The sequence below is a fragment of the Camponotus floridanus genome, unplaced genomic scaffold, assembly GCF_003227725.1.
Source record: "Camponotus floridanus strain SB8 unplaced genomic scaffold, Cflo_v7.5 scaffold24, whole genome shotgun sequence".
Taxonomy (NCBI): domain Eukaryota; kingdom Metazoa; phylum Arthropoda; class Insecta; order Hymenoptera; family Formicidae; genus Camponotus; species Camponotus floridanus.
The window spans coordinates 3,752,578-3,776,304 of NW_020229370.1; the positions used below are offsets into that span (position 1 = coordinate 3,752,578).

Consider the following 23,727-nt stretch of genomic DNA (forward strand, 5'->3'; position numbering starts at 1 on the left):
TGAAACGTCGGTTCAAAATTTGCCTGTAATCCTGAATACGTTCGAAAATTCTACAAAAGAGTAAAGACCGATATTCATATGGCGTTTTCGAATGGTCAGGTTTGATCGATTCAGGGTTGTTTACTAAACTAATTTATCGACCAATCGCAGCTATTCTTCTGAAGAAATCATTTTGTGATTGGTCGAAAATGCCGACAATAGCCTGTTTTATATAAAATTCTTATATTTAAATGGTCTTAAGATGCAATTTCATTGACGTTACTTTTTAGCGTCAATGAAATTGCACCTTTAAGATGCGGCCTCATTGACGCTAAAAAGTAGCGTCAACCATTGGTTGAACAATGAAGCAACTATACTTACCTCCTTGTTCAACCAATGGTTGACGCTACTTTTTAGCGTCAATGAGGCCGCACCTTTAGGTCATTTTAAAATTCCATTCGGCCAATGAAATGACCGTCTGACATTTTTAAAATATAAGAGTGGTTTATATTATACCTTTTCCCGTATCGATAGTTATTGCCTCGTCTATGTTTTTATATATCTATGAAGCAATCATCCGATCAGCTGATCTCTATGATTGTTGACGGTATCGAGTATAACTTATAATTGAAGGAATTTAAACAAAAATTTCTCGACTGCTATTTTTTTAAGGGGAGAATGAATTATTTAATAATTTTTCAAATGAATATTAAAGGTGAAACATATAACAATTTACTTTAAGGCAGCAGTATATCGTGTCGACATAAAATAATATAATTGTTAGTAATATATACAGATATGTAGCAATCCATCATCGAACTAAAAATAACTTGAATAGAGATAACAGGAGACGTAAAATGGCTACTTTATTGACAACATCGTCGAACACAAAAAGGTTTGTCACATTAAAAAAGATATCTGAATAATAATGATTTTCCCCATAAAAATTATTACGTTTCTGCAGATTCTCGCAGATTAGAAATATGCGGCAAGGCAGCGTGATAGATATAGACGCCGATATGTTTCTCAAGATATCAAACTATGAGGATACTGTCAGACAACTGGACATATATTACGGAATCGTTAAACGGCAACTGTTGCGTTATCAGAGTTGCATAACAGGCTTATTTCCACAAATCTCGACTGATCGGGAGGTCGGCAGCGTGCGCGAAAGTATATACTGTGCTGCTGCGATATGGAGTCTGTATCAAGCGTACAGACGTATCGACGACGATCGCGGAAAGTCGTACGAATTGGGGCAATCCGCGATAAAATGTATGCGGGGTATCTTGGAATGTTGGATAAAGCAATCCTCCAGAGTAGAGCTCTTTAAGAAAAATCAATGTGATCGTTATGCGTTGCATTGTAAATTTCACTTGAACACTGGCGATGAAATTTATAAAGATGCCAACTATCATCATTTACAAGTTAGTATTTAATAAAAATTGTTGTGTTTCTTATATGTTATTTTTGTGTTTATGTATATTAAATATGTATTTGTCGTTATATACAATATGTCGTTATGTACAAATTTCTACTCTGTTGAATATATATATATATGTGTGTGTGTGTTTGTACAGATTGACATTGTATCCCTCTATTTGATATTTTTGGTACAAATGATTTCGTCTGGGCTACAAATTATATACACGCAAGACGAAGTGGCGTTTGTGCAAAACCTAGTATACTATGTTGAGAGAGCGTATCGTACACCGGATTACGGCATGTGGGAACGTGGAAGTCGTTACAATGATGGAACTCCAGAAATTCACGCCAGTTCTATCGGGATCGCCAAGAGCGCACTGGAGGCGATCAACGGCTGCAACTTATTCGGAGAGAAGGGCGCGTCCTGGTCCGTGATATACGTCGATATTGATGCTCACAATCGTAATCGTAGTATTTTCGAGACAATGCTTCCGAGAGAATCTAGTTCAAAGGTAAGTGGACAAAGGACACAGTTGCACGATCTTCTAGTGCTGATTTTTATGAAATTTTACTGATTTCCAGAGTGTAGATGCAGCTTTACTACCAACAATTTCGTTTCCTGCCTTTGCGACTCACGAAGAAATTCTATACAATGAAACCAAGGCAAACATAGTAGGCAGGCTGAGAGGCAATTATGGCTTTAAACGATTCGGAAGAGATGGTTATAAAACGGTGCTGGAGGATAAGCAGCGACGGTATTATAAACCTGGAGAAATCAAGGTATTATAAAGTTTATATTGTTAGAGTTTATATTGTTATTTACATTGACTCATATATAGAGAAATTTATTTACCTATGTATGAAAATTTCTTGATTTTAATTGAAAAACAACATTTTTCTTCGATAGGATTTCGATAGTATCGAGTGCGAGTGGCCACTATTTTATATCTTTATGATAATAGATGGTGTATTCAAAAGTCTACCAGAGCAAGTGGAGGAGTATCAAAATTTACTAAAAGCGAGAGTGCACAAAGATCTCAATGGAGGTATCAAATAAATATTTTTACTTCAGTTTTCTATAAATAATATTTTGTAATGTGTATGTAAATTATCTTTAATAATCATATATAAATTGTATAGTTTATGATAAGATTTCTTTTGTGCAATAGATCCAGTGATTCCCATGTACTATTATGTACCCATTGAAAATTTGGAAGCTGAAAGATGTGAACCATGCAGTGCTTATCGTTTACCGAGCGATGAAGGGAGAGCTTCTAGATCTATAGATCAAGATTCTGCGCCGATGTACCTGTGGAATCAAGCCATGTTTGTGATTGCGCAACTGCTGACTGCTAGCCTTTTGCATATTAACGAATTAGATCCGATACGTCGATATCTACCATCGTATAATCGTCCGAGACGTGCGGGAAGATATTCTGCTTTTCAGGTAAAAAGGAAAAAAATATATAATTCTTCTTGAAATATTAAATACATATTAATATATATAGTTAATTATTTATAATAATAATATAAGTGAAATAAATATAAATAAGAAAAATGGAATTAACAAAAATTGTTCTATTTCGTTTTCTTCGTTTCGAAATTAAATCATGCATTATACAGCTACTTGAAATAAGATATATATATCAACAGTGATTTTGAGAAATATTTAATTGATTTAATAATTTATTTTCATGATTCGGACAATAGAAAGTTAATAATTTTTTGTGTTATGTTCCACACAGGCAAAGCCCAGCAGTGTAAGTAATTTAATGTATATGTCTGTTATATGTAGAATGTCCTATTTTCTTTTTCCTTGAAAGAGTAATGCTGTTATATGAAAAGTGTGTTGTTTCTCTCTTGATGTTTTATTTCTGCAAAAGCATGCAATATATTACCAGTCAAAATGTTTTTTATTTGCATAATCATATGTTTGGCTTGCTTTATATTTTTTAAAGCCTATTATAAATTTACAAAATTGCATATACACGACAGTTGCAAACTTTTATTTTCAATGTTGTACAATTTCAGAAGTATTCTTGATAGCATTGTACTTATAAGCACTGCTGTATCTTTTGTATATTAGGGCACTCACACCGACCTAGTAGTACAAATAGTTCTGATCGCAGAATCTATGCGATTGCAAGCCATGATGGCCACATATGGTATTCAAACGCAAACGCCACATGAAGTTGAGCCAGTTCAGATTCTTTCGTCTACTCAATTAGTGAAAGTTTATCAAAAACTAGGAGTGAATAAGAAACTAAATCTCCAAGGACGACCCGCACGACCTATAGGTTCTCTAGGTACAAGTAAGGTATGTGTGTTGAAAGATTCTGTATTTTTTTCTCCCAAAGAGATGTTTTTAGCAATAATATGTAATGGTGTAATGTGTAAAATGAAATACAATGTTAAAAAATATTAATTACAATATTAAATAATGTTGATAATGTAAAGTAATATAATAATAAAACATGTTGATGCAAATGAATACTTTTACATGAGCAGGTGTATAGAGTCTGTGGTATGACGGTGCTCTGTTATCCTTTAATCTTCGAGGTATCCGAATTTTATTTGTACAGAGACATGGCTCTATTAATCGATGATATTAAAACGGAATTGCAATTCGTGGGCAAGTATTGGCGTCTCTCTGGCCGACCCACCGTATGTCTCTTGATACGGGAGGAACACATGCGGTAAGTTTGCATACTTGTAGTAATTTATATATGCGTGAGTGGGTAGTGATTGTGTCTTATTTTTGCAAAAATTTATTTAGAGATCCGCAATTTAAAAAGATGTTGGACCTCTTTGCGATGTTGAAGAAAGGTTACTGTGATAAAACAAAAGTTCGAATCGGCCGTTTACAAAATCTAATTTCATCCTCTTGCATCGGTAACGTACATATTTACAAAATTGATTTCTCTGTGTGCACTCTATAAAAAATAAATGAATAACAAGAAACTAGACTGAGTTTATAAAATTTTAAATCTTACATTCAATGCAAATATTGACGATTGTAATATTCTTTATAGTGATATTTCCTGCCTTTTTTAAAAATAATAATAAAAACATGAAATAACTTTTGAAATGTAATATAACGTTTATTATAATCAAAACTCGATAGATTGGATGACTTTCTGCACTATGATTTGGTATATATAATAACATCATAATCCATATTACATTTATATATATATATATATAGAGCATCTGGACTTTGTAAATACGATGGAAACAGATCTGGATCTAACACAATTTAGACAACTGCAGCATGATTATATTGGTTATCAAAGCCTCACAGATGTCCCAAGAGCCATCGCTTACGCAGAAGACGTCACTGATTATTCTGTAAGAAAATCGTTTTAAAATTGCACAGTTAAATGCAACTTTTAATTGACTAGACATGTGAATGATAATAATTTATTTTTCAGTGTATGATAAATGAACCCCTGAGCAATATATTAAACGAACTTCGCAATAGCATTGGTCTATATGCCAAGTGTCAACTGTATGGTATTCTCGTAAAACGAGAAGGAATTAATTACGAAGTTAATGGAACGACAGGTATTTTATATTTTTCTTTTTTTTCTCATTTTCTTTATCTCTTCATTCATAATTTTTGATTGTAATCGTCACTTTTCATCATTTTCCAGTTCGTGATAATTTGAGATCATTATATCAACAAGCTGGATCCTTAAGATTTTGGATGGCTGTACGTTATTGCAGTAGTTTGTTGAATCATACAGTAGATAGCATCAGTCCCTTTATTACTGGTGTACTAGTCAAAGGAAAACAGGTATCAATAGTATATAAACTCTAAATTTGATTTTTTAATTCAATTGAGACTTATCACAATTCAATCAATGCGGCATTAGATCGCAGTGGGAGTGATTGGAGAGGAAGAAACGATATTCGACAAACCGATGACTCCGGCGGAGATACAATCGGTGATGTATTCCACGATACAACCGCATAATGTGGTACAGGCTGTGCTTCAGCAAGAGATTCTATTGTACTGTGGCAGGCTTATTGGTACTAATCCAGAGATGTTTAAAGGCATATTAAAAATACGTATCGGGTAAGTATCATTTTTTTTCAATAATATTCTCACTATAAAAAAAGCAAAGCTTAATTGGCTATTCGAATGATATCTAGATGGGTCCTGGAAGCGATGAAGCTCTACTTGCAAATGTTCGTGAAGAATGCCAAACCAATCGAAAATTATAGTCCTTATGAAGTTCGGCAGTTTCTCATCAAAGTATTGACTGTCAAAGAATGGGCTCATACAGAAAAGTATGTTATACTTCGAATTATAAAGTTCTAAACGAAATCTGTTTCCTTGATAATATTAATCACATTGCTGGTATGAAGTCTGACAGTGATTGGCCGCCGCAAAATTGAGGGTTGCTTATGTAGAGTACCGACACACTTTTATAATCAAGTGTGGGAAGTTTTGATGCGCTGCCCCGGTGGTATCTTGGTGAATGGACGCGAATTACCTCAGCAGCCTACCGTATCCAGCATGACTCGTTCCGAGATCACGTTTGCTCTGCTCGTGGAATCTTTGCTACATCACATACAGATGCCGGAATATCGTCAAATCGTAGTTGAAGTAAGTGATTTTTAACAAATATAGTATTTTTCATAAATATTATCTTTCTCTTTTCTTGTCTTATTTACTGCAAAATAATATATAAATATAAACAATATATTACATATAAAAATGCAAATACAAGAAATCCAGATATTAGAAAAAAACAAAGAAAATTTAAAAAGAGTTCTCTTAATAAGAGGTCATAGTTATCGTTGTTTTTTATATAAAAAAAAGAAATACTTTTATTCTATGATTATAGCTCTTGAGTATTGTATCGACCATCTTGCTTCGAAATCCAGAATTAAGCTTCCAAAGAAAGCTGCATCTTAACCAGCTTGTGGAAGATAGTTTCATCATGTACTGCAAGGTAATATAAAAAATATTATAAGTGTTTGTTTCTTTAAATCTTTGCTATATATGTTTACAGGATCACAATTTATCAAATACCGATGATAAATCATCCTTTTTCTCTGCACATTACTCGGTGACCACGGGATATCTCGCTAGAGCTGTAGTCAACAACGTTCTTACCGGTGGTTGCGTGACAACAATTGTAGATCCTAGCGATGTTGAATCACCCCGAGAAATGTGTAAAATTACATAACGATACGAGTCGGTATCAAAAAGATTAAAGATCTAAAAGGGAGATTATTATTTAATATTAGTAAGAAAGTAATACATGTAGACGTGTGTAATGTATCTGCTATGTGTATATATATATATTATCAGGTTCAAGATAAAGCACGGTGATGATATAGAGTCGATCAGGTGCAATGCAAAATTTTCGCTTTCTCGGGTAATAATATATGCGTAAATATATGCGTATTTTAAAATATTTTTACATTCATACAGATACATATATGTTATACAAAAATGGTATAGTTGTACAAAGTATATATGATTGCAGATAAAAGTCATCTCTTGGCGAAATTCATGTCCATTGCGCGACCGGAACGTTGTATGTTGTTAATATTGGCTTTAATCCTAGATGCGACAGTACCCATTTCTGTCGCGACAACCAGTTGTTTCCTATAACAAATGCCATATTTTAATCGAATTAATATCTAATAATATATACAAATTTATTTTTTATATCGTATATTATATCTATTTCGCGGAAATGTATGTATATATATATATATAAACGTGAAACACGTCTAATCGTGTACCTGATAAAATCCTTGTTATACGAATTATTTTGCATTTCCTTTTTCTCTTCCTCACGGTACATTTTCACATTTTTCTCTCTCTCTTTATCGCGCCACGCTGCATTTGCCATCATCTCTTGTCGCCGTTGTTCCTTTTCCTCCTCGGTAAGGCTCAGTTTTGTTTTTGGTCTATATTTTGTTTCTTTTCTATCCTCTTTCGTGTGATTAATATCAGAGGTAGATTTAGATCTTTCGTTGTTCGATATCTATAAAATCAAACACATTTTAAGTCTATGTCAATTATGATACGAACGAGACGCATTTCTACATTTTTATCAAATAATAATATATTAAAGGACAATATATTTCTTGTTAGAATGATTCGAGAGCTCTCATAATGCAAAGTTTTAAAAACTATTTGTTGTTATTTAAAGCTAATTCACTATTCAAAGATTTATCACTTACTGTTGCGTCGTTTCGTTTCTCTGCAGAATATTTTCTTTCATTTTTATATTTATCTTTTGAACTATCCCTTTGCGCGCGCGTATCACTTTGCTCGTATCGTCGTTTACAATTTTTATTATATTCTTCCTCATGCTTTCTACTTTTTTCATACTTTGAATCTTTATGTTTGCTTGACGCTCTTTTTCTCATTCGTTTATCATCGTTGTCAATTTTTATATCATCTCTCGAACATTTCCTTTTATCATATTCTTTTTTATCTTTTCTTTCACGTTGTGTGACATTTTCACTACTAATGCTCTCAGTACTATCACTGTCGTTGTCACTATCGCTTGTACTTATTCTTCGTTTTTTTTGCCGTTTATGTCGCCTTTTTTTAACAGAAGCGTCGTCGCTACTGGTGTCTGATTCACTTTCCGAATCGTGACTCCGCTTTTTTGATTTTTTCTTTCGTTTATATCTAATTTTTTTCATCGATTTTAACAAATCTTTTTCGCTAATATCGTTTTTTAATTGTTTATATTTAATTGCTAGCAATTTATCCAATTCAACTTCATCCTCACTGCTATCCTTCCGCTTTGATTTTTTCTTTTCTTTTTTAGATTTTTTCACCCTTTTACTTTTACACGATTGTTCTTCCAGCTATAAATTATACACATGTGTAAATAAATATTTCATACAAACAAAAATGAAATATCAATATTTACTTACCAGTTGTTTTAGTTGTTTCAATTTAACAGGATTTTTTAAGAGCTGACTCCTATTTTCCATTTCTTTTTTCTTTATGGTATATAAAGGATCTTCTTGCATTTTTCTAACCAAGTCTACTTGCTCATTACCAGAGAAAAATCGCAATGAAGGTGGAATACATTCTATGTAAATAGCAAAATAAAAATGATTATAGTATCATATATAAGTTTTCTTAATTACCATATAAATATAGATATAACTTTACCATATTCAACGTGATTTTTTGGTACTTTAATCAACTCCGCCTCTTTTTCCGCTTGTTGCATTTGTTCAAAGGCTTTATCAACTGGCCTTCCTAGTAAATATTCCTCTCTATTGACCATTTGATTCGGCCCTTTGTACATCCAATCCAATTTTTTCTCATCCTTCTTTTCTATTACACCTTGCTCCATAGCATACTTTGTCATGTCCTCCCGGTCTTTCTCCATTTCAATTTGCCTCTTCAACTCGGCTATTCTTCTATTTTCTTGATTGTTTTGCTGCTCCGCTTTCCTTACCTTCTCCATGTTTTTCATAGTAGATGGATGCCATGACTTCTTCAAATTCTATAACAGTAGGATTTTATTTTTGTTAGTTGACAAGTGTAACAAATGTGATGTCTGGCTTTATCTATTGTTTTATAATAAATTATTACCAAATCTCCGCCTCCCATTTTGTATTAAATACAACAATGTGATGTTTTTTATAAAATTCACACTAAATCTATATTAATATATACCGATACGTATCAATATGTAATCGCAATTGAAAAGAATGTTGATCTTTTACATAAGCTTTATAAAATACAATATAAATATTATTCTCTTTTTTTTCTCTATTCCAATTCTTCGCACTTTTAACCTTTTTAGGTTAATTGAAATTATATACAACGGTGATTCTACAACTAGCATGTATCACGCACTTTCTAGAACGTACTCGGGATATGAAGAAATATGACGTATAACATGGTGACAGTATAATTATCTAGCCAATCAGAAATAATGTCTAGAATCCGAATTTTAGCAGTTCGCCATCATGTTACTTTTATATTTAGGGTCATTCCTGATTGGCCGAAGCACGTTTGAATTTGTTGCGCACATCACGCCACGAAAATGTTGCATTATTTTATCATATCCTGAATGTCGTTGAGCGCAGATTTTCAACGTTTTCGGTAATTAATTTATATAATATATAAAATTTCCTACTAGTGTGTATAAATATAATGAAAAGTATAAACTTTCGTAAATACATAATATAAAAGAAGTATTAAACAAGTAAGATTAAAGCAGAGTATCCGCAATGATTATTATCATTTGCCATTTACACACTCTTAATCAAAAATATATCTACAAATTTTTTACTGTAGTCATACGTTACGTTAAAGGATTAATTCTACTTTTATCTATTTATAAAATCATATACATATATGTGAGATTACATTCCATACAGCACGGAACATTGCAGCAATATTACGGCAATATTGCTGTAATGTTCTGTACTGTATAGGATCTTTTTAAAAATAACTCGACAGTTATATATTCAATGTTTCATAAATATAATGGATATATACATACGTATGTTATTATCGAGCATATTTATTTAAGCACATAACAAGTAAAAATTAAAGAAATATAAATATATATTTTTCAATTCTCTCTCTCTCTCTCTCTCTCTCCTCTCTCTCTCTCTATTTAAGCACATAACAAGTAAAAAATATTCAGAAAATTAAAGAAATATAAATATATCTTTTTCAAATCTCTCTCTTTCTTTTTCTATTTTTTCCTCTCCTTTTTTATTTGAAAATTATGTCTTTATAAATGAAAATGTTACTATGTATATTTGTCGTTTATTATTTTGTGAAAATATGTCGATTCGTTTAGATTATTCGTAAATTTCCTCGTATATTTTATTTCATAGATCTTGGTGTTGAGCTAATTTGTGGAACATTATCGTCAAGGAAGTTTCAAAAGGAATTCAACAAGGAAAAAGACATAAATATGCGCAGTCATTTCTAACATAGTGAGTCTATCTGTTGCTATCTACAAATGTGATATTTCACAATAATATTCTACAGGAAAGAAAATTTCTAAAGGTACGTTTACATAATTATTATACAAAACATACTATTTCTAAAAGAAATTAAAACTGATTTTAACATATTATTTCTAAAAAATTTAAACCTGATTTTAAAGAATAAGATAAATGGCAGAAAAAAATTAATTTAAAAACAAAAAAGATACGTACTTATAAAAAATACATCGATATCTTTTTCATCATCAGATTTAACGTACCTCTTTTGCATGAGCTGATTTATCAATGACGATATTATGCCTTCTACATTCTTGTAAGAAACTTAGTGACTTCTTAATTTCTATGTGTCAAGTGAAAAAGAAATTGCAGACGCAATATAAGTAAAATATTTTTAAAAAAATTTTTCAAACTTTTCATATCGAAATTTATTATTTTTTTCTTCTATGCAATTTAAAAAATTCCAAAAGCTTAATTCCAAAAGTTGCTGACATAATTATATCCATTGGATATCTATTTTTTTGAGAGAGATTCATCGCATTTCTTTAAAATCACAAACATCTGTTTTATTTTTTCCGAAATAAAGGTAAATGTGAATTTGATACGCAAATTCCGTCACTTTTCCTAGATAGTAAAAAATAATGATTAAGAGATCAATTTTCTTGTTAGAGAATATTTTTCGATCATGGAAATGAATTTTTCAATTTTTTCAGAAAGCTTCCAAATTATTAGTCGGAAGTTAATATAAGTTTGATAAAAGACATTCTTATGCCAGATATTGAACACACTAAGATATTTATAACAAGTATATACAATACTCAAAGTAAAATGATCAGAATTGATTGCATGAGAAAAATTAACATCGCTAATCAATATTCTTGTCGTATAATAAACAATTTTTTCGAAAAGAAAAATACTTGCATATGTATATATAAGTGATATTTTTCCATATTATATCATCGCTAATGAAATTGATCCGAAATTAACCCGTTTAACAAATAATTTTTTGACAAAATTAACAAAATATATAGTTTATCTCCAATATTTTGTTTGTGTTATGTTAAATTATTTAAAAAAAGATTTATATTATACAGCGTGCGCGTTGTTGATATCTTTTTTATAGAAGAAATATTTGTCAAAAATGTTCGTCTTTTGTAAAATCCATTTCTATGAATCAACAAGCAAAACATGTTACTGTGATTGTATCAGATGTTACATGCGTTTTTATCAGCATTTTCGGAGATAGTAAAAATCATTCTTAAATATGTATTTAGTGGTATAGATATTAGCCATACTATTTTTGTTTGTCATGATCTCTTATCGTACTAATTCCTAATTAATCTCACAATGATTAATCAATTTTCTTTTGTATATCATTTTGATTACATTTGATCAAACTTAGTTCAATCAAAAGTTGTTCAAAAGATATGAATGAGAAGAATTATAAATGAAATGTGTAATTAATCTATCTACATAATAGTCTTTCAAATATAATTTAGACTTTTGATGCAATTTTCAATATAATTTAGACTTTTCAAAGTTCTCTATAGAACCGTCCATTTCTATGATTTTCAAGCGGACAGACCTCTTGTGAATAATAACTCGATAAATAACTTGATAACGATGGACTGATATCAAATCAATGTTATTTTCGTATTGAAAAAAATCATATTATTGTTAGATGCACCCCGCGTGCATAATGCGCGAAATCTCTCGAGGTAAAAACAGGTGAGCTCGATGCCCGCAACGCATGCATCACGTTGCATGCATCGCGTTGCATCGGACTGCACTGACGTAAAATTTTGCCGCGTATGTACGCAGTTTGTCGTTTCAATTATTTATATTATTTATATGACAGATGATTTCTTTGTGTCATGAAATTAATACAATTATATTCAATAATTATATATATTATTTAAACGAAGCGTTCAAAAAACGAGCGATATTAAGATCTTATTAGTTTCAATGATAAATTTTGGACATATGAAATAAATGCACTCATATGTATTTTAAACATGAGTCGAATGTTTGTAAACTTTTTAATCATGCTTATTTATATTTCATGAATCAAACATGTCGAGAGAGCTGTTTGAGAACTCAGTGTGTCTTTTTATTCATTTATATTAAATTTTATAAATACAAAAACAATAATAAATTTTTGTACAACTTTCACAACGATCTAAAATTAAGAAAGGGCCCCTGCTTGTACTTCGAAATAGGTTGCTCTCGTGTTCTTCGATTTTGCGAGAAAGGATTATCGGATGATAATTCTAATAACAATCGCAATGAAATGAAGGCGCAACGAAATGATGCTTTTTTCTTTACGAAAATGATACTTGTACATGTAATCAGTTCTACATGCCAGTTAGAATAAAATAATTTTTTGTCTCCGGCATGTACGGCTTTACAATTGTAAAAAAATAATTAATAATATTAATAATATAATAATAATAAGAGGACAGTGATAATAATTAATAATAATAATGATGATAGTGTAATCGTAATAATAATAAAATAATATTTAATAATAGATATTATATATACTAACAGTAGTGACGTCATTATTATTATTTCTTTCGTCATTAATGTAATACTTAATATGTAATTAACGCTCGATTCGCGTTACATCGCGCAGCTTACGTTCGCCATAACAATTATCATTTAGGGATCAATTAAAATCCCTTTAAATGTTAGAATTTCGAAAATTTCAATGTTATCCAAAACGTATAAATTAACAAGCCCTCTTTACCCCTTCCTTCGCGTTAGCTTCCAATTTTCAGCTTCGCTTCAGACTTGTGCGATTGTTGCGCGAATATCATATTACGTTATTTTTAAAAAATAGAAGCATTACGTATATTCGTGGAAGGGTGTGATTCGAAATCGGGCGATCTTAAAATTACGATTGCACTGTTATCAACGCTAAAAGCATCGAGAGAGTAACGAGAGTGAGCCGCGCGATGTATTCTCGCAGCAATCGCGAATATAATGTATACATGATACAAGATACGCTACTTGTTATTATAATAAACTTAGATGAACGCATATATGTACACGCATGTTATGGTAGCCAGGCGTCGCGAGCGGACATGTATTTTATTACTATCAGTGTCGTTTGTGTGTGGCGGAACTCTGTTTGACAGATTAGTTAGCATAGATTCGGTTGAAATACCGGAAAGAACAAAAACTCGATAATTATTTTGTGGAAACTAAAGTCTAGGATTATTAATTGTGCGGTGTATATGAAAATATATGTATAGAAAAATTGAGTAATTTTTCGGAAAATAAGTCTAAAAGTATGACTCGAGAAACTCAGCATTCGTGAAATATAGAATCATTCAGCAAATTTAGATTTATTTAAACTATAGATCTAGACTTTTTCCATCTACGCTCTAGAGAGATTTGCGGTAGATTTCTTCAAAATCACGAGAGATGTTTGAGAGATAATTAGTTTGCGAGAATAAAAAAAAATTTGATAGACATTGTTCTGTCAAATAGAATTCCACATCATGATATAATGTGTCATACTGTATAAAATAATACAGAGTGTGTAGTTAACAGTTTCGCATCACACTAGCATGCATGTGCACATATACGCTTGTACTGGCAGTGGGCTCGGCTCCGCTCAATACTCTGGTACTATGGAGTTTTTATCACAGAGATATTAAATTGTTTGGTGCACTTTTTTCTCCCCTTCCTACCCTTGTCCTTCTCTATCGTTTCTTTTTTTTCGCAGACTGTAATCCTTTTTTTTTCCTTATAATTCCGCAGCGGTATCGTCTGGCTACGCTGATTAATATGTTACACACTAATTTTGCACGCACTAAATAACCGCACTAAGATCGATTTCGAATCCTCACAAAAGCGATAAACAATATCAACGATACCATCAAAGACCGATTTCTTTTTTTACTTTTTCACCAATTAGGTTTGTCGTCCTTGTCGTACATTTTATATAAGCTGTGTTTATATATCTATATATCTATATATATATATAAATATACAATAATATATCCGAAAGCGCATGATTGTAGTCTTTCGGTGAAATTCAAAAATCGACCAATTTCGCCAAATTTGAATAATTTTGACCTTGGTTTAATATTGAGCCTCTATCTTTTTCTAGAATTACGACTGGAAGGCAGCGAAGGAGAATAAATTGGATTGCGGTTAACCAACATTGGCGAAGTTGGCCTCTGATCCTCGAAAATATATCTAAATTTCCTGATGAGTTGTCGACGGATAAAATTCGTCCGTCCGGTCTAAACATCCGAGATTCCAGTGGCGTCATCGTCGAGCAACGTCGAGGTAAGTTTTTGCTTCATAAAAACAATATGCAAAATCAATATGCAATGACGATCGGTACTTATAATGTTAAACGGTATAAGTCAATTTTTTAAATTAATCATAATTTGAAAAATAAAATCAATCTCAATTCTCTCGATATTAATTTCTCTCGAGAATTATATATGTAAAAAATAATTTTCAGATCTTTGATAATTTTAAATCTTTGGGGGATTTAAATTCTTGGATGAATCATAGGTCGCACATTCATACCGTATATGTCGTCTTTACAAAATTTAAATATCAATCTGCTAAAAATAATTTACACTTGTAAAAAAAAAAGACTCGTACCTATCTCAAATTTATCGTCTACTTTTGTTCGCTCGATAAGCATTCAACCAACGACAAGGACGATTAACAGCCACTAGGAGTCACCTGTTTGTGACCGGATTATGACGCTAACAATGTAGACTGACGTCAGTCTTGTTAAGGCTGGCAAGAGATTAGATGTTCGACCTTCGCGAATGCACTCGAAAGACGAGTCGGTCGACACGAGTTAGACAATTACACAGGACAAACACACGACGTCGAAAATTAGACCCAAAAGTGGGCGAATAAATTATTCGAAAAACATCGGGCGCACGTCGCTTGCGTGCGGCGATGATGTAATATGCACGAACGTCAGAATTATAATTCGTCGCCTCGCTTTGCTCAACGAGCAAACGTTTAAACGGCCAACTCCCTCTTATATTATATTGGTCGGTAATTGTGTAATAGTTGTCACTTATTGACCGTTAACGTTCGGCAGTTGTGTAGCTAGCGATATATATTTCAAAAAATTGGCATATGAATACATACATACATAGAAACATATATATGTATGTATTATTTGATATTTAATTATTGTTTTAATCACTTTGTACATCAATCACTGAGCGGTATATTGCTGGCAATAGCTGCCGTGTATAAAATCAGTTTACAATAGCCAAGTGTCTCTCTCTCTCATAGGTATCTAAGTGATATTTCTTAATATTTGTACAGCCTATAGTATACTCAATGATAAATTCTTCTGTTTAAATAAAATATTAAAATTCTCTCTCTTCCTCTGATACCTATGATATTCAGCTGCTACATACAAGTCAGTATTAAAACAATGTAACTCCAAAAAAATTGCTACATATTTAAAATACAAATAACATATATATATATATATATATATATATATATATATATATATATAATAAAATATATAAACTTAAACGAAATATAAATTGTAGTAAATTTTTTAGAAGAAAGAAAAAGCTTGATCTGATTATCAAAAAAAGAAAACTCTTTCTCTAGATAGCAAGATTCTTTTTTTTTAATTAATTAATTGTAAAGAAATTACTCTTGTAGAATTAAATTGTTTTAATATTGAGCACATATATAGTTACGTTCGCGCAGTTACTTCATCGAGCACGCTTACAATCGGTGCGATTCTCCCGATGAAGGAATATCCAGTCTCTTTTTTTCGTCTCTATATCCTCCAACGTTACGCGCCTTGAAGGCTGAAAAGCTATCGAACAAGGTTGAGAAGATAATCGCGAGCGTATTGTTGTCGCCCGCAATCTATTAGGAAAATACATATAGTCCAGTGACGGACTACGCATTAATTAGTATCGATATTACTATTAAGTAACAAGTGCGACTACTCTCGATTATCGAGCTGATTTGCCATCAGCCCTTCTTTAACCATGCGGGCTGTGAATGGAAAGATAAGATGCTGACGAGCTGCAATACACTTGCGTCATGTCTCACATTAGGATTGCCGAAGAGAAACAATGAGTTTCTTCCTTCGGTCCATTTTTTTCGAAAACAACGGGACTTGGTGGATACAGTTTTGCTCATCGCGATCGTTAAGTTAAAATGTTCATAAGTTCGTTTACGCGCTTTGCGATTATCATTCGACGTCGAAAGACTAGTGGAATTTGCAAAGATTTCCAACGTTAGTTCTTCAGCTTGTCTCAGATGTCGAATTGCTCCAATTTTCATTTTTGATCATCAGATGGATACCTTTTGGAAAATTCCTTCTTCCTTTAGTTTCCAAAGTCACGTGAAGTCTTCGCGAAGCTTCGTCATTAGCTTCCGCATATCAACTATGAAGCTCGCGCGAACTGAATGACAGAATTTTGTCTCTGCGAGGTCGCGATTAGGCCGACGCTATTCCTGTACTCGCTCTCCATGGACTGGAGGATCATCTTGCTGCGCTTTCTGGGAGGCAGAATCAGCGTTTCCCGCGGCGGAATCGCCAAATCCAGCGCCAGATCGGGCGACGACGCCGGACTCTCGGGATTGCTGCTGGGCGGCGTGAGCAACGGATCCCGGTCCATCTTGACGATCCCGACACCGTCGCACTCTTGCCTCTGACGTTCCTCCTCGACCGCTTCCAGCGCGGCCTCGACTCTGCGACGCGCATCGTTACCCGGCAAATTAAGTAGAGACGAGCAATCGGCGGTTTCGAGGTCAACGCCGCTGCTAGAAGTCAAACCAAAATTGGAATACGCCGGTTCGGGATAAAAGAATACGTGGTGATGGTAGTGAGTGACCGATTCCAGCGGCGAGCTCACCACTACGCTCGCTTGAAAGCGCTTCTCCTCGACGTCGGTGAGCACGGTTTCCGTCGTGTTAACGGGCGGCGCGGCCACCGGCTGCGAATACTGCTGCTCCCTGTTACCAGAATACAAGTAATACGCCAACTCGCGTTGAACAGCGTAAGGACTCGTCGTCGAATCCGGATAGGCCTCTTCAGTCTTCATGCGATTCTCCTTGTCGTCAACGCCGGCGATAGACCCTGCGAGCAGACCCTCCGGGCTCGCCGGAACAACGGCCGAACCGAGACCGCCACCGCCTTCACCGACGCCACCCTGGGAAATCTCGATATCCGGCTCGATCGGCGCCGATGGCGAGGAGACGCCGCTGTCGGTGATGGTCGAGGCGAGGGACGTCGGCGATTCCGGATGCTTCTTGATGTGCTGCTCCATCGTCTTTTTCGAGTTGAAGGTCTCGTTGCAGATCGTACACTTGTACACCTTCTCGCCGTAGTGCGAGACTTGGTGCAGCTTGAGCACGTGGTTGTAGCCGAACGCCTTGCGGCAGATCTCACAGGTATAGGGCTTCTCGCCGGTGTGGGTGCGCGTGTGCACCTTCAATTGCTTCGAACAGGTGAAACCCTTTTTGCACGACTCGCACACGTACGGCTTCTCGCCGGTGTGCGTGCGCATGTGTATCACCAGCTGGCCGCTCTGGATGAACGTCTTGGCGCATACGCTGCACTTGTGCGGCCGTTCGCCGGTGTGGATGCGCATGTGACGGTGCAGTTTGCCGCTGTGCTCGAACGCGCGGCCGCACACGTTGCATTTGTACGGCCGTTCCTTCGTGTGGATACGCCGGTGGACGCTGAGGTTCTCCTTCACCGAAAACGATTTGCTGCAGTACTCGCACTCGTACGGCTTCTCGCCTGTGTGGGTGCGATAGTGGCGCGTCAACCGCGCTGGAACGGCGAACGTCTTGCCGCACTTGTCGCAGCGATACGGATCTTCGCCCTCCTTGCCGTGGGACCTCAGGTGATTCTGGTACACGTTCTTCTGCGCAAAGTTCTTTTGACAGATCACGCATTGGTACTTTCCGCCGATGCAGCTCGCCGTCGCCGTCGCCGTCGCGATTGTCGCTGGCCTGGCCGAGTCCGTCGTCTTCGCGCCGCTACATCTCGGCGCGGCGAACATCGTCAGGTCCGGGCTACACACCAGACTCTTCACCGAGTTCATCGCCTCTAGGCCAGCGACCATGCCGCCGCCCGGTGCCGGCGCCGGCATCGACATCGCTGAATTTGGCATGGATTCCGTCTGATAGTAGCCCAACATCGAAGATGGAGACTGAAACGAAAATATATCGGAAAGGGTGATTAATTTTGATCGTGAATCTTTCTTCGTAATCTTTCGTATGTAATGTGTACCATTTAGCGTATCTATGAGATCAGCGCGAGATAACGCGGTTATCTTGATTTATCGCACTTGCGAAAATTTGCGCATACGATAAGCTATGATGCAATTTCTCTTTTAGCTCCCACATAATGTTTTCGTTTATGCGTAAATCTCAAAAATTGCACATTCTTGTTTTTCGTATGATTAATCATTTATACGAATTTCAATACATATATATACAAATTTGGAATGGGCATAAATTATTAATTCGATACGTGAATCTCTTAAAGATCGTAAAGTTTAAAAACTTTTGAATTTTAATGCTCTTGCTAAAATTCTGAGAGATTTACACCCGTAACGCCATATATTACGAATAATCGCGTTACTGTCGCAACTCATCAGACATAAGAGATTTAATTGCGCTGTTGTTTATCGGTCACAAAGATTTCAGTAATAATTCACGGAACATATTATCGGAATATCTTTAAAATGCATCATCCCTGCGATAAGATAGTCCAGGCAAGTGTGTAAATGCTTCCTAAATCAATTCAATTTCATCGTTCGTCAAAAATCGCGTATACAAAGAAATCCCATATATTATTATAATTCAAATATAAATTAATAAATAAAACTATTATTGCTACAATATTTACATTTCTACAGTTTTCCAGTTTAAAAATACCGAAAGAATTACGTTGCGAAAAATGTGTCCAAACTAGGCTGACAAAAGCGCGCGTGAGATAGATTCCGCGAAAATCTGTAAAGACGCAATACCGAATACAAGATGTTCGAGAATCTAAATTCCGACGTAGGAACGTACAATAATATTTGTAAAGAGGCAGGTAAAATATTTGTATTCTCTCGATCGGAGACAATCCTGACCGAATGCGTGCATCGCAGATGCGAACCTAACGCTCGCACGCGCGCAGCGCAACCGTCCGGCAACGGTCGCCGGGAGGCTGCGGGCGTGGTCGGCGGCCGCGCGTATCTTCGCGCAACCCCCCTCCCACTGTTCCTTCTCCAAGCGCCTCTCCCCGCGCCGCGCGCCCGTCTTTCGCACGCCGCGGTCGAAACCGCGCGACCGCCTCCACGTGTGCGAGTCGCATTTTTTTATAGCGATCACCGACCTCGTCCAACTCGGCGCGCAGTAAGGACGTCGAGTTACATCACAAGAGGAGCGCGCGGACGGCACACGTCCGACGATAATCGCGTACGATGCGCTCCTTCTTCCGTCCCCTCCGCCCGCGAAGAGGCCCGGTCCTCTTCTTGACCGAGCTCCGCTAATCGGCGTCCCACGACGAATATCGCGACGCACAGTGGGATACGCAAAAATCGTATTGATCCACGGAAACATCCCCTGTACCGAGGGGGAAAATCTCGCCCTACGGCCAGACCGTCGCCGCTCGCACCCGGAACACACTTTCCGCCGAATTTTATGATGGAACCGCGCCTCCTTCTCTTTCTCTTTCTCGTCCCCTCTTTACGACTCGAGTGACTCTGCGACCGCTTCTCTGTGATCGCGCTTTATACAAATTACAAATTTCATCTTTGATCGGTGATACCAGAGTAAACTTCGATTTTTCCATCTTCACTCTGCATCAGTCTCTTCTTCTAGAAAATTTCACGAGCTAACGCATTTTTCTTACAATTTTATTATAAACCACCTTTTTTATTTTTTTTTTATCTGTTTTATCTTTTTTATTTGTCATTAATATATTTCGATTAGTAGATTTCAATCTTCGCGAATTTTTATAAATTGACAAAATGCTAAATTTTATATTATCATAATACAATTTTATATTATCATAATCTGTAAAACATCCAAAATTATACATATAATTAAATAAGTAATTGCAAGGTTCATAAATTATAGCCAGTAAATGTTAAACATTACATAGGCAATAACGTATATCATTTTATCTTTTCAAAGAGATCAATGGTTGCTTTTTATATTTAAAAAGCAACCATTGATCTCTTTGAAAAGATAAAATGATATACGTTATTGCCTATGTAATGTTTAACATTTACTGGCTATAATTTATGAACCTTGCAATTACTTATTTAATTATATGTATATTTTGGATGTTTTACAGATTATGATAATATAAATTGTATTATGATATATAAATTTTTATATTTAAAAAGCAACCATTATATTTTATTAAAATCGTTTACATAAAAAAATGTTTTATTTGTTTTAAAAATATTCCAAGGAAAAGGAATTTTAAATATTTCTTAATTTTTTAATAATTTGCCAAATTTCGAATAAATATTATAAACAACGTGTAGACAAATTACACAAATTTTCCGATGATTATATGTATTTAACTAAAGGCTGTTTCTACAAAAAATAAAATTCGAGCCATCAGTAACCGAATATGATGATTTGCGATTTTAATTTAGAAAGCTGATTAGTTTGCTTCACAAATAAGCGCACGTTACTAAAACATTACTCGACGCCTTCGCGGCGTGCTTTATCACGAGAAAATAACCCACGTTCGTTTAAAACTCGATATCAATAGGATAACTCTGAAGTCGTTTTTAATGTAAAAAAAAAAAATTTTAATTAATGGAAACTGATTCATTGATAAATTTAGGAGAAAATGATTCGAAAACTTTACACGCATAATGATTTTGTGAAAATCAGATACTCTAAAAATTCGTAACATTCGTGAAAAAATGAAATACGTCGACAGATTCGTGAACGACTCGAAGGATCAAATCGCAGAATCTGTCATCTGTCATCGAACAATTATAAAGAGAAAGAAAAATGAAACGTCTCGATGCGAAAAAAAATGTCGACGGTACTCACCTGTTCACTCACGCCACGTTTGCGTCCCAGCGTAATCCAGAATTCAGGCGCTGGTTATCACGGTTATGCCATCCTCATCTTCTCGGCGACGTCCAAAGGAATTAACGCGAAGCGAGAGGAAGAGAGACGAGATTCCCGAAATCTTAATCCGACGATCGGGAAAATTGACGAAACTCGAGTCTCGCGTGGCGAAACCTTCGGCGAGAAAAAGAGGTTGATCTCGTCAGACAGGCAGGAGACAGGCAGGAAGGAAAAGCGAAAGACCCGCCGCCTCCGGGCCGGCCAATCGTACTGTACAATGTTTACCTCCTCGGCCGCACCGAACGATCACGACCGAGGCGCGCACGCACGAGCGCGCGATCCGCATCTTCCCCTCTCTGCTTTCCCCTCGCGTCCCGCCGCCGTTTCCGCCGGTCCCGCACCGCCGCCCGCTCTTCGCAACGTCGGCGGCGACCTACAATTTGGGGCGGCTGAGTGCCGCTCGACAGCACGTGGAGGCTGTCGGCGTGGTCGGCGCAGCCTGGCTCGCGCGTGCAATTCGCGACGGAGGCGGGACGCGAGGGGCGGAGGGGGCGATGGACGACGATCGCGGGAGAGGGCACGGCCGTAGCCAGCGCTCGTCGAGCCTTCGTTTCGTTCCTGGCATGTTCGATGGCTCGTATCGAATATGAAATGCGTTGTATTTTTTCTCCTTCATTTTTAACAAACAAATACAATTTTAATAAACAAATTGCAATTTTCAAGTTGATTCGAGGCAACAGAAAAATATTTACAATACGACGTTGAAGGCGTAGAAACTTATTTCTTGATTGAGAATACATGTATTTCCGTCAATTTTAAACGGTAAAAAATACATCGTGTTGCTGACATTAACGCAATATTTCACAACGCATTGAAAAATGTTATTACGTTACCATTGTTGATCCGAGTGATTTTAATCAGGAGCTTATCGAGAATAGTAAAGTATCCCCATCCGTGTACAAGCGGAACAACAATGCTTATCAAAGTTTTGTTGTTGATTTGTCATGAGGTGGCGCCTCCCAGACCGCGATCGACGATTTCGTTTCAAAATTTGGGAGATAAGCCCATTCCTTCCTAATCAATAGACGCATTATCGTCATAAACAACTGTCGTTTCTCTTGAATAAAAATAATCTCCTTTCCGGCCCAACAAGTCAAAACAGTCAAATACAAAAATAGAGCTGAATGTATTGAACGTAAATTAAACGTGCGAGCATGGAAATTTTAAAATAAAGTCGCGGTATCTGAAAAACCACTTCCATACTGCGTAAAAATTAATGATAAACATTGAAATACGTTTTTAAAATATTTAATGTACATGTAAAGCCTCGCTCACACACTCACGCATTTACAAATTTAAGATACACCAAAGAATTAGAAAATTATATTAATAATTAGAAAAAATATTTTCTAATTTACCTAAATAAAAATTAATTATTTAAATTGACCTTATAAATAAATTACACGTAACATTTAACGCAAATTGCTAGATTAAGATTCTTGATAAAAGTACAATGTTATGACTCTGAAAGATACGGCATTGTGAAGGGGGAAGGAGAAAGAGAAAGAAAGAGCGCGCGTGAGATTGAAGAACGAAGACGGCAAAAGGGATAAAGGGTGGTGAAAGGAGGAAGCGAGAGGGAATCGCGAAGGGAAGCGACAAGGAGGGTGTAAAGGACGCGGTGACCTGCGGACGCGCGCAATCATGGATTCACTGCCACACGTGCGTCGCGTTCGCGAGCTCGCGCGCGCGCGATCCAACTCCCGATTGTATGCGAGTGCCAGAAAGCGCTCCATGGCCCTATACTTTACCAAAACCCATAAATACCGAAGGGATTCTTCTACACATAAATATCGCCCTCTTCCATAATACTCACTCTTTTGCGAGCTATTTGGCGAAGATCAAGTTTTCCCTTTATCAGCATCCTATTCAGCTCCTAAAAGGACGATCACGCGTTATTTTTACAAAATGTATTTTGGAGTAAGTATACGTTACATGAAACTATGATTCAATTGATTTTCCAGCTTTCTTCTATACTATTATATTTAGAAAAAATCTAAAAAGAGAGAAAAATTAAATTAAATCACGATAAGTAACGAATCATTTAATACATATAAATCAACTATCTTATTATACTTAATTATTTTGCACTCTTTAATGTAATTCACAAATAAAGCAAATCATTCACGAGTCGAAATTAAATTAAAAAAAAGTATCTAACAATCCATAATTTTGTACAAAAATCTTTTTTTTTTTAAGCAAAAAAAAATATTTTTTTACGAGCGACTCGAA

General features: G+C 35.6%; 3 protein-coding genes across 5 annotated transcripts; 1 reads left to right on the plus strand and 2 right to left on the minus strand.

The window, feature by feature from the left end:
• The first annotated feature begins 558 nt into the window (after nt 1-558).
• LOC105256615 (probable phosphorylase b kinase regulatory subunit beta) lies at nt 559-7,176 on the plus strand. 3 transcript variants are annotated; one of them, XR_003122869.1, is made up of 19 exons: nt 837-874; nt 944-1,406; nt 1,560-1,916; nt 1,987-2,184; nt 2,312-2,450; nt 2,574-2,851; nt 3,150-3,164; nt 3,491-3,721; nt 3,913-4,100; nt 4,181-4,296; nt 4,610-4,752; nt 4,836-4,968; nt 5,058-5,200; nt 5,280-5,482; nt 5,560-5,697; nt 5,776-6,016; nt 6,258-6,365; nt 6,426-6,794; nt 6,906-7,176. XR_003122869.1 is itself a non-coding variant. In XM_011266702.3 (18 exons), exons 1-18 carry the CDS (start codon nt 837-839, stop codon nt 6,600-6,602), a joined length of 3,309 nt encoding a protein of 1,102 aa, XP_011265004.1. In that variant the 5' UTR covers nt 559-836; the 3' UTR covers nt 6,603-7,176. The 3 variants fall into 3 exon arrangements, 2 of the variants coding, with proteins under 2 accessions (XP_011265004.1, XP_011265005.1); XM_011266702.3 differs by having other exon boundaries at nt 559-874; nt 6,426-7,176; XM_011266703.3 differs by lacking the exon at nt 3,150-3,164 and having other exon boundaries at nt 559-874; nt 6,426-7,176.
• On the minus strand, nt 6,875-9,224 carry LOC105256616 (pre-mRNA-splicing factor CWC25 homolog). The gene is made up of 6 exons (XM_011266704.3): nt 8,993-9,224; nt 8,564-8,903; nt 8,320-8,480; nt 7,612-8,250; nt 7,168-7,412; nt 6,875-7,027 (listed from the first exon to the last, which is right to left on the minus strand). Exons 1-6 carry the CDS (start codon nt 9,008-9,010, stop codon nt 6,913-6,915), a joined length of 1,518 nt encoding a protein of 505 aa, XP_011265006.1. The 5' UTR covers nt 9,011-9,224; the 3' UTR covers nt 6,875-6,912.
• A 6,792-nt stretch (nt 9,225-16,016) lies between these two features.
• LOC105256617 (zinc finger protein 835) lies at nt 16,017-21,713 on the minus strand. Its single transcript, XM_011266705.3, has 2 exons — nt 21,415-21,713; nt 16,017-18,554 (listed from the first exon to the last, which is right to left on the minus strand). The coding sequence occupies exon 2, from the start codon at nt 18,540-18,542 to the stop codon at nt 16,779-16,781; it is 1,764 nt and encodes a 587-aa protein (XP_011265007.1). The 5' UTR covers nt 18,543-18,554; nt 21,415-21,713; the 3' UTR covers nt 16,017-16,778.
• Nucleotides 21,714-23,727: the final 2,014 nt, after the last annotated feature.

Excerpts from the sequence above, each read along its gene's own strand:
- LOC105256617 (XM_011266705.3), bottom strand. The coding sequence starts at position 18,542 with ATGTTGGGCTACTATCAGACGGAATCCATGCCAAATTCAGCGATGTCG.
- LOC105256615 (XM_011266702.3), top strand. The coding sequence starts at position 837 with ATGGCTACTTTATTGACAACATCGTCGAACACAAAAAG. Across the intron at positions 2,451-2,573 it reads GCACAAAGATCTCAATGGAG|ATCCAGTGATTCCCATGTAC; the intron begins GTATCAAATAAA and ends TTTGTGCAATAG. Across the intron at positions 6,366-6,425 it reads GTTTCATCATGTACTGCAAG|GATCACAATTTATCAAATAC; the intron begins GTAATATAAAAA and ends ATATGTTTACAG.
- LOC105256616 (XM_011266704.3), bottom strand. Across the intron at positions 8,481-8,563 it reads AAAAAATCACGTTGAATATG|AATGTATTCCACCTTCATTG; the intron begins GTAAAGTTATAT and ends CTATTTACATAG. Across the intron at positions 7,413-7,611 it reads AGAAACGAAACGACGCAACA|ATATCGAACAACGAAAGATC; the intron begins GTAAGTGATAAA and ends TTGATTTTATAG.